Source organism: Myxine glutinosa, chromosome 1 (assembly GCF_964187855.1).
Source record: "Myxine glutinosa chromosome 1, kmMyxGlut1.1, whole genome shotgun sequence".
In the NCBI taxonomy this organism is placed as follows: Eukaryota; Metazoa; Chordata; class Myxini; order Myxiniformes; family Myxinidae; genus Myxine; species Myxine glutinosa.
Genome location: NC_136261.1, coordinates 150,458,730 through 150,468,307, shown reverse-complemented (window position 1 = coordinate 150,468,307; position 9,578 = coordinate 150,458,730). Strand labels below are relative to the sequence as shown.

The 9,578-nt window shown below is 44.1% G+C and overlaps 1 protein-coding gene across 5 annotated transcripts in view; it reads left to right on the top strand.

Annotated features, from left to right (window-relative positions):
- The window catches only part of TNPO3 (transportin 3), a 190,622-nt gene that overhangs the window by 78,775 nt on the left and 102,269 nt on the right, over window positions 1–9,578 (top strand). For all 5 annotated transcript variants that reach the window (XM_068119730.2, XM_068119715.2, XM_068119722.2 and 2 more), the window contains exons 11-14: window positions 1,006–1,145; window positions 1,268–1,459; window positions 7,299–7,390; window positions 7,679–7,755. In XM_068119730.2, coding sequence (XP_067975831.1) covers window positions 1,006–1,145; window positions 1,268–1,459; window positions 7,299–7,390; window positions 7,679–7,755 — 501 coding nt within the window. The remainder of the gene's footprint in view (window positions 1–1,005; window positions 1,146–1,267; window positions 1,460–7,298; window positions 7,391–7,678; window positions 7,756–9,578) is intronic.

Sequence of the window (9,578 nt, the reverse complement as noted above, 5' to 3'; positions counted from 1 at the left end):
AGACACACACAGACAGACACACACAGACAGACACACACAGACACACACACAGACATCTGACGATTTTTATTCATAAGATCAATCGGTTATATTACTTCAGCATGGTCACAGCACAGGCACGACACAGCAGCATGGACACAGCACCGACACAGCAGCACGGACACAACAGTACGGGCACGGCACAAGCATGACACAGCAGCACAGGTACGATACAGCAGCACGGATACGGCACAGGCACGACAGCAGCAAGAACCGCTTCCTTCGGACACGGGTGCGATTTTTTTTTTTTTTTTTTAAAGTTCCATTTGCGTACGCGTATCGGGCGTGCGTACAAAATGGAGGTCCAAATTATGGAGATATCGGCAAAGCTAAACTCGAAAAGAAAGGATAATTGAAGATAAATTATTGGTGTGCTCGTATATGAAAGTTTATTGACCATTCTAAATCGAATTTTAACAAATGGTTATGTTTTGCAAGCATTTTACTTTAAACTTTTCTCATCAAAATTTCATTTCTTGTTAGCAATCATAACCCATCAGCATTGTGCCATACCTTTAGCAATGGACTGCTGTGTTTTCAATTTGCTTCAAAACATCTTGTATTGTAAAGCAATTCTCCCTCTTCCAATTATGATTAGATATTCCAATTATGGAGAATCCTACGTTTTACATAAACGACATTTGCAAGCATGAATTCACTTTTTACATGAACATACAAGGGCAATTCAAAAAATTAAATTGAATTTCTCTGTTTGTAACATCATAAATGTATTGTTTGTCGCGGCGTCAAAGAGTTCTGTTCTAGTTTTTATCCGAGTCACCTTTTTGCATTTCCTGTATGTTGATGGTTGGACATATATCCAACTGTACTACTTTGTTATTGCATTTTCAGGACATGTTTGTTCTATGTGCTAGAGAGCTTTTCTTTGTATTTATGAATGCTTTTTGGGGGGCAGATGAACCTGTCTTTCAGCAGGCCTTTTGGGTGTGTTTTATCACGGTGCAGAGACCGAGCTCAAGCTGTGGTGGAGGTCCTTCAGGCTGTAGTATCTCTGCCAGAGAGTGCCCACATTGCTGTACAGCACACAAGTATCCAGCTCATTGGAGAGCTTGGGGAGTTCATTGACAGAAATCCTCATTTTCTCGGTGAGCAGCGTGCCAGGATGCATGAAACCATGAAGAATGGAGGAAGCAAATTCAAAAGGAAACGAGCAGTGACAGATGGTATTCCCCACACTTGACTGCCAATTTCGCACATCCTTCCCTAGAGCCGGTGCTCAGCTACCTAACAAAAGGCCTGAGAGGTAAAGCATTGGCCTCGGCCTCTGCGTCCTCCCTGCAGAGTGTGTGCTTTGCATGCCGTGACCACATGGCGCAACATTTTGAAGGTCTGCTTCAGGTTGCTCGCTCCATTGAGGTTCTGGACCTCTCAAATGAAGCTGCTGTTGGGTTGCTCAAAGGTGTGTCATACAGGTGGAGTTTATTGAGGAGATCTTTGGTTGCCTGCTATTATTGTCCCCCGTCGCTCAGCGGAGCGAAAGGGGGACTATGGCTTACCCCTCCGTCCGTGTGTCCGTCCGTCCGTGCGTGCGGGCGTACGTGCATGCGTGCGTGCGTAAGCGAAGGACCGCATTCGAATTTAGTGTGTGGGTGCAACCCACGTCAAAATCCAAGATGGCCGCCGCCATGTATATGTCTGATGCCATGTATGTCTGAACCTTGTAACCTGCATATCTTGAAAAATAAGCGAAGTACCAACTTCTAATCTGGTGTGTGGGTGTATCGAGGCATAAGGAAGAACGCTACTGAAAATTGGGTCGCCACGTCAAAATCCAAGATGGCCGCCACGATGTATGTCCGACACTTGTGAGATGAATATCTTGAAAAATAAGCGAAGTACCAACTTCTAATCTGGTGTTTGGGTGTATCTCGGCATAAGGAAGAACGCTATTGAAAATTGGGTCGCCACGTCAAAATCCAAGATGGCCGCCACGATGTATGTCCGACACTTGTGAGATGAATATCTTGAAAAATAAGCGAAGTACCAACTTCTAATTTGGTGTGGGTGTTTCTCGCCATAAGGAAGAAAGCTATTGAAAATTGGGTCGCCACGTCAAAATCCAAGATGGCCGCCACCATATATATGTCTGACCCTTGTGAGCGAAATATCTTGAAAAATAAGCGAAGTATCAACTTCTAATCTGGTGTGTGGGTGTATCTCGCCATAAGGAAGAACGCTATTGAAAATTGGGTCGCCACGTCAAAATCCAAGATGGCCGCCACCATATATATGTCTGACCCTTGTGAGCGAAATATCTTGAAAAATAAGCGAAGTATCAACTTCTAATCTGGTGTGTGGGTGTATCTAGGCATAAGGAAGAACGCTATTGAAAATTGGGTCGCCATGTCAAAATCCAAGATGGCCGCCGCCATGTATGTCCGAACCTTGTGAGATGAATATCTTGAAAAATAAGCGAAGTACCAACTTCTAATTTGGTGTGTGGGTGTATCTCGCCATAAGGAAGAACGCTATTGAAAATTGGGTTGCCACGTCAAAATTCAAGATGGCCGCCACCATATATATGTCTGAACCTTGTGAGCGAAATATCTCGAAAAATAAGCGAAGTACCAACTTCTAATCTGGTATGTAGTGCAACGGCATAGCAAACCAATTGTGCATTTTGTGATGGAAGCACCAAATTTGGCAGAATGATAGAATATTATATGGAGAACATTTTCAGATATGGAACCACTTTGGAATTCACCCCAATGTGGCCGCCATATTGGATTTCAAAATGGCGGCTTAAAAATCTTTAATTACAAATATTTCTGGTTCTATACCAGCTACAGCCTTGATTTTAGTGTCTGGATGTACAAACTTGAGGTCAAGGAATTGAATGGTTCTACTTAGAAGTTGATTTACTGACGCCATATTGGATTTCAAGAGTTGTTCATGAGCCTGGTCTAGGGAGATGGCGGAGAAAGCATGCCTAGTCTTCTTGGATGTGAAGTGCCCCGCATGGAACTTGGCAGCAACATCTGGGTGTTTCTCTGCAATGCCAACCATGTCCCTGATGTGGACTGGTAACCAGCGAGCATAGTGGATATGGCCCAATGCAGCGAACCATGCAGCTAGCTCTGGTAGGGTGTCCATGTACAGCGTGAAGTTGGACTCTCTCAGTGAACGTATGTAGAGGAGTATACAGAGCTCCAGGTTAAGTACAGTGGCCCAGTACTGAAACTGTGGACATGCCGCTGGTCTCTGGTCACACCATGCCTCGAACTCCAATGGTTCCTCATCTCTTGCAGTTGCTCTTTCGTTGTATATGTCATATGCACGATGCTGCAGTATGTGTAGGGCAGCAACAGTTACTTGGTGGGCGCGTCTTGTACGGCTGACGTGAGCTGCACGCAAGAAGGAGTCTGCTGTGCCAGCTGTTGCTATCTCTGCCTGAACCAATGCCTGTGTCCAACCGCTGTCTTGCAGCCAGTCTCCTGCTGTCTTCAAAGCTGCCATCTCTGTGTGTAGACCACCCAGCATGACCACAAAGAGATCTTCACCATGTGTGTCTGGCCAGTTCCATTGCACCTGCTTGGCGATCGCATAAAGTGGTTGGTCCAGTGTGACGACGGGTATCTGTCCAGGGTTTAGCTCATTGATCGCTGCTTTCACGACATCCATGGCATGGCGGATCATTGCCACTGAGTGGGCTTGGTCATGGAAGAGGGGAAGCAAGGCAGTGGGTGTGACTGTGATACTAGTATCCTTGGCCGATTGGTTCTCTGCGTGATTTGCAGCCCAAGAAATGTTTCCTGGATTCTGTGTGTCACCACTGTCACATGCATCCTTCACAGTCTGGAGCCACCTCTTCTCTTTATCCAGTTCAGCTTGTGCAGGATTCCTCTGCAGCGACGCCTGGGTTCCAGCTGGTACAGGGTGGCTTTTGGCAAGTGAACTAACTGGTTGTACATCTGTGTAATACCGTGGAAGGTCCTCCACAGTCTTGACATTTGAGACACCCCCGATGATGACAATACCTCGGTCTGTGCCTTGATTGTCATAGTCTGGATGTTGTATCAATGAAATACCAGTTCCGTGGAAGGAGTCGTGTGCTGTCGTGGAACTGGGATTGTGGTCTATATTATCCACAGCTGATGTGGTGAACACTCCACCGCGGAGCTTTGGGGGACAGACCACCTTCTCCGCCCGAAAGCGCTGACAGACCCCGTTCCCCAGCTCTGCAGAGATCCGTAGCACTCTATCATAGGCAATGCTGATCCCTAGTCCAGATAATGTGTCAACCAGTTCCCTCTTTCTCGTATGGGCATGAAGCATCAAGCCAAGATATATTGGCAAAGGAGTCTCTTGACTAATGCTGTGGCGTACGTCTGTGCCTGCACCTCTCCTCTCATGCTTCACACTGTTGTATTTGAGAAGTTGAGCTATTGTCACAGACGCCGATGCCGATGACTGACATGCCTGATCTTTGATGCCTGCGCCCTCTAAAATCATGGAGACCATTGTCAGCAGCAGTTGTGGCACAGACTCTTCTTGACATTTGTTTGAGAAGGACCCATTGAAAGGCTGAGATGACTGGAACATATCCTTCCTTATAATCCCTGCAGCTTGTGCCAGGTGCACAACATCACTGTCAATATCATGTTGACATGCCTTGGCTAATGCACTGCCAATGTCTTCCTGAAACACCAGCAGGACATCTCTTCCCTGCCTGTGCTCCTGCAGATCAGGGAAGTGTGCCAGGATACGCTCCTTGAGTCTGGTTGTATGGACTCGTGTTTCCAGCACAACTCCGAACTGTTCCATTCTCATTATGTAGAGCTTGGTGAGGTCTGCCATCTTGAATACAGGAGCAGTGTCTTCTTCTTTAGCAGTTTCCTCTATGTACGTTACCAGTTCAGCAAGGACTAGTGCTGAAATGACATCTACCGTGCTCTGGCTTTGCTCAGCAAGCTTTTTTGCTGCCCTCACGCGGTTGTATAGGGATGTCAAACATTTCTTATGGTACTTGGCCTCTCTTGCGACCATGTCCCCAGCACTCAGTTGGGCTAACAAAGTGGTATCCTGAAGAAACTCTGCAGCCTTGCGAACGTGTTTATCTAGTTCCAATGTCGCTGCTTGATGAAACTCCAAACCAAGCTCTTGCTGGCAGAAGAAGCACAAATTGTCGCATATGCTATCAACACAAGCTGCCTGAGACCTAGTAAGCTTGTACTTATCTGTGATTGTACTGGGGATAGGGCTTCCCTCTGAATGACTTCTCTTCTGTACCCGCTGTAGCTTGGTAGTGTTATATTTCACCCTGCATGACTTGTGCCACTTGGCTTGGTGGGCAGCTGGAGTGGCAGCTATCCCTTGGCCTTCATCCAGTCGTTGCAAGTCCACGTCTTGTGGCAGCTTGCCTAGTTTATTGAATGCTGATAGATTGTCTTCAAGTGTCTTGTATCCAGCACCTGCATCAGTTCTTTTCGTGACAGCAGGACACTGTAGGGACTCTCCTATATCAACTTGACACAGAACACAGAGTTCCCAGTCCAGTGGCGTCTTTGGCGTTGAAGTTACATGCTTGGTAACATGAACTAACTTGAACTGCTTCGACATGATTGAAACCTGGATGGAGCAAACAAACAAAAAAGTCGTTTAATTAGGGGTTAATCAACGGACCAGCATGTTTTATCTACAGGACAATACACGACCCCCCCCTGAAATTTGACACCAAATGACCTCTTTTAGGGGTATTTTTGGCCGAAATTTTCAAATTTTTCACTCCCCAGACCCCTAGATGTTCCCTTGAGCTCAGAATCGCCGCTGTAATGTGTCTACTGATGTTAGAAAAGATATAGGGTGAATGGGGCAATAATTGTGCCTGTAGGATTTGTTTCCGCCACCCCCCCTAAGGGTTACAGATTTTTAAAGCCGCCATTTTGAAATCCAATATGGCGGCGACCTTGGGTGAATTTCAAAGTGGTTCCATATCTGAAAATGTTCTAAATATAACATTCTATCATTGTGCCAAATTTGGTGCTTCCATCACAAAATGCACAATTCTTCTTAAATTTTTGCTATGCCGCTGCACTAATGTGGGTGTATCTAGGCACACGGAAGAACGCTGTTTAAAATTGGGTCGCCACGTCAAAATCGAAGATGGCCACCGCCATGTATGTCTGAATCTTGTGAGAAGAATATCTTGAAAGATAAGCGAAGTACCAACTTCTAATTTGGTGTGTGGGTGTATCTCGGCATAAGGAAGACCGCTATTGTAAAGTGGGTCACCACGTCAAAATCCAGGACGGCCGCCACCATATATATGTTTGAACCTTGTGAGCGAAATATCTTGAAAAATAAGTGAAGTACCTTCTGGTGTGTGGGTGTATCTCGGCATAAGGAAGAACGCTATTGAAAATTGGGTCGCCACGTCAAAATCCAAGATGGCCGCCTCCATGTTTGTCTGACCCTTGTGAGCGAAATATCATATCATAGCATGTTTTCTGCGTGTTCCACTTTGTCAACTCACATCACTTCCCCGACGGGGGACCTAGGCGTAACGCTTGTCGTTAGGGAATGATGATGCATTTGTGTAAACTGATTAAGTTGGCTTGTTGAGTTGTATGTTTCCAAAGCTCTTTTATCTTGCCAAATGTTTTGTCATGTATAGCGTATGATATATCGTGCACTATTTTTTAGTCCAATGCCTAAAAAAGGGGGATATTGTAATCGGCTCTCTCTGTCTGTCTGTCTGTCCATCCCGCTATCTTCTCTTAAACGGTTATGCAGAAATTCACCAAACTTGGTCTTTATGATCACATGGCATGAAGGTGCCAGATCAGTATCATTTTGGCTCTGCACCTTGGGGCTCTGGGGTGGGGTCAAAATGTCAAATATCAAAAAATGCAATTATGGGCTCATTTTAATATTTTAAAATGAAATTTTGTATATACACAATGATCATTGTGGGGCCCATGAAATATGTAACGATGTTTTGGGGGATTTCATCCCTGGTTCATGGATTGGTTTTGACAGGGGCCAAAACCCCAAAAAAATTTAACTCAAAATTTGAGATTGGGTCATTTCTGGTGGAACGTTTTGCCATTTTCCAACTTTGCTTTAGGTGGGAAATGTGGGGATTTGCGGATGGCACGTCATTGACTTCACTCTGGTTCTAAATGTATTCCCCTTGTCTGCTGTCCATAAGGGAATGTTAGGCCCTGGATTTTGCTTCTTACAATTCTTTATTTATTTTATTTCATTTTTCTTTTCTTTTTTCATCCTGTCTTCTCCAGGCACTGCCCTGGTTCTAGCGAGGTTACCTTTAGATAAAATATCAGTGAATTTGAAGGACCTCTGTGCACTCCAAGTAAATTCACTAAAACGGGTAAGTGTGCATTTTTATTCCTGCAATTTGAGCAAAGGAAATGCACTTTTATATAATCTTGTTTAGCTGTTGAAATGACACTGCTGAATATGACAATTTTTCTCAAAATAAAATAAAATTGGTGTTTTCGCATCGCTTCCAGCACTGAATATATGCAAATAAACTTTTAAAAGGAAATGAATGGTTCGATATGAAATGTTTCCATTTGTGCAAACAACTGTCTTGATGTGTGAACAGCACCCAAGAGTGTTATTTAATGTTGAAATTGCTCTTCCTCCCTTCTGAAAGCTTTTAACCTCAGAGATGAGCAACGACGTTTCCAAAGACCCTTCGATATGGCTTGATCGTCTGGCTGCAATATTCAGGTGCCGTTGACAAACCTCAACTGATATGTAAATTATTTTGAAAGATATGCTCGTTGAGAGCTTTGCTTATTTGATTATTTGACAAGTTATTGTGAGTAATTCCACTTGCCCAAAAATAGCCAATGGGACTCCTGAAATTGTCGTCAAAAATGTTTTCTCCTCTTTCTCGAGCACATACATACAAGCAATATCACTTCCTCACTCCCTATTGTGCGAATGTTTCCTTTTATCCAGCTTTGATTATGGAATGTCTGGACTTGTCATTTTTAAGCGGTTGTTGTTGTTTCGTATTCAGCCTGTGGCCGCTGGTTGCATAATTTTTCTGGAAGTGCATTTGTGCCGCTGATGAATTACCTGTGAGCTGGTACTCAATTTGCCGACCTTGGAAGGATAACAGGCTGAGTCAACCCCTCTGGCGTTAATTCAACGATCGACAGGGATTCAAACTCAGGATCCTAGGATCCCGAGCCTTCACCCTAACCGTTAATCCAACATTGTCCGTCCGTCCATCAAACATTAAGAAGAACAACCTTTCCAACTAACCGTGCTTAATTCTAAAGTGTTCCGAAGTGTATTACCAGATCGTTCTAAAGGGTTATAAAGAGTTCTGCAGGGTAATTCTAATGGGTTTTAAAAGGTAATTATGGGGGTTTCAAAAAAGGTAGTTAGGAAGCGATCTAAAGGGTAATTCTAATGAATTTCGTTTGGTTCTAGTCTTTGCCTATTTCATATTAACCCTTTGAGTACGGATGACGTCCAGTGCCACAACCCGCAAAAAAGTTTTGTGTACGGATGACGTTACTACACTCATTGACTATACCTATAAATAGATCGTCAGTACGTGGTTGCATTCCCATTCCAAAATGCCAAATTAATCATGGGGGTATTTTTATCAAAAAAAAATCCCATACTCAAAGGATTAAAATGCCAAACTGAACCGCTTCCTTCAGACACAGATGCGATTTTTATATATTCATGCTGAATACAGCTCTGCATCCATTTTTTAAATTCACCAATTATCTACCCAGTACTTTTGGAAAATTGCTTGCTTACCCAACATCTGTTTGCTTACACTTTTTGCTCAACTCGCCTTTTATTTTATTTAAAAAAAAAATTCAATACAGGTATTGAAACTCATGGAAGAGCAGAACAACAGGGAGTAATTGATCAAATAGACAAAATGGGGCAAATGTAAAACGGTGAGATAACAAGAAATGGATGCACCATGCTTTTGTAAAGAGGTGTAATAAAAATGACAAGAACAATTTCAGAGGAAGAGTGAGAATAGGGTTTGGGTGGATGTCGTAAAGCTGAGTGGTGGAAATTGAAGAGATGATGAGTTGGCAGTCGAGAACAGACTTTAAATGTTTTGGGGGATAGCTTGAGAGAAAGGACTCAGAAAGAAGGATTCAGATGTGAGAAGAGAAGACAATGAATGGAGGTGAGCATTGGGTTTAGATGTGGGATGCATAACAAGAAAGGTGTTTCTGGTGGAACACATGCAACCTGGAGGGGCAGGGGCTGGGCAAAGAAATGAGACGGCAGTAGAGGCAAGACCAGAATATAGCCCTGGGGAAAAAATAAAAATGAGGGTGCCAACCTAGCTATGGTGAGCAAGAAGTGAACCATGAGACTCAGCTTCCTGACTTGATAATCCAGTGCCTCAAGGTGGGTCAAGATGGGAAGCAGCAGCTGCAGTTCTCAGCGGTGAGCCGTATTACTTGACACACAGGTGGAAGACTTTACACACCGTTGTATGCCGAGAATGAGAGAGGAAGGACTTAGCCTTACGGAGAATTCCGAGCCTGGGGCCAGCTTTGTAG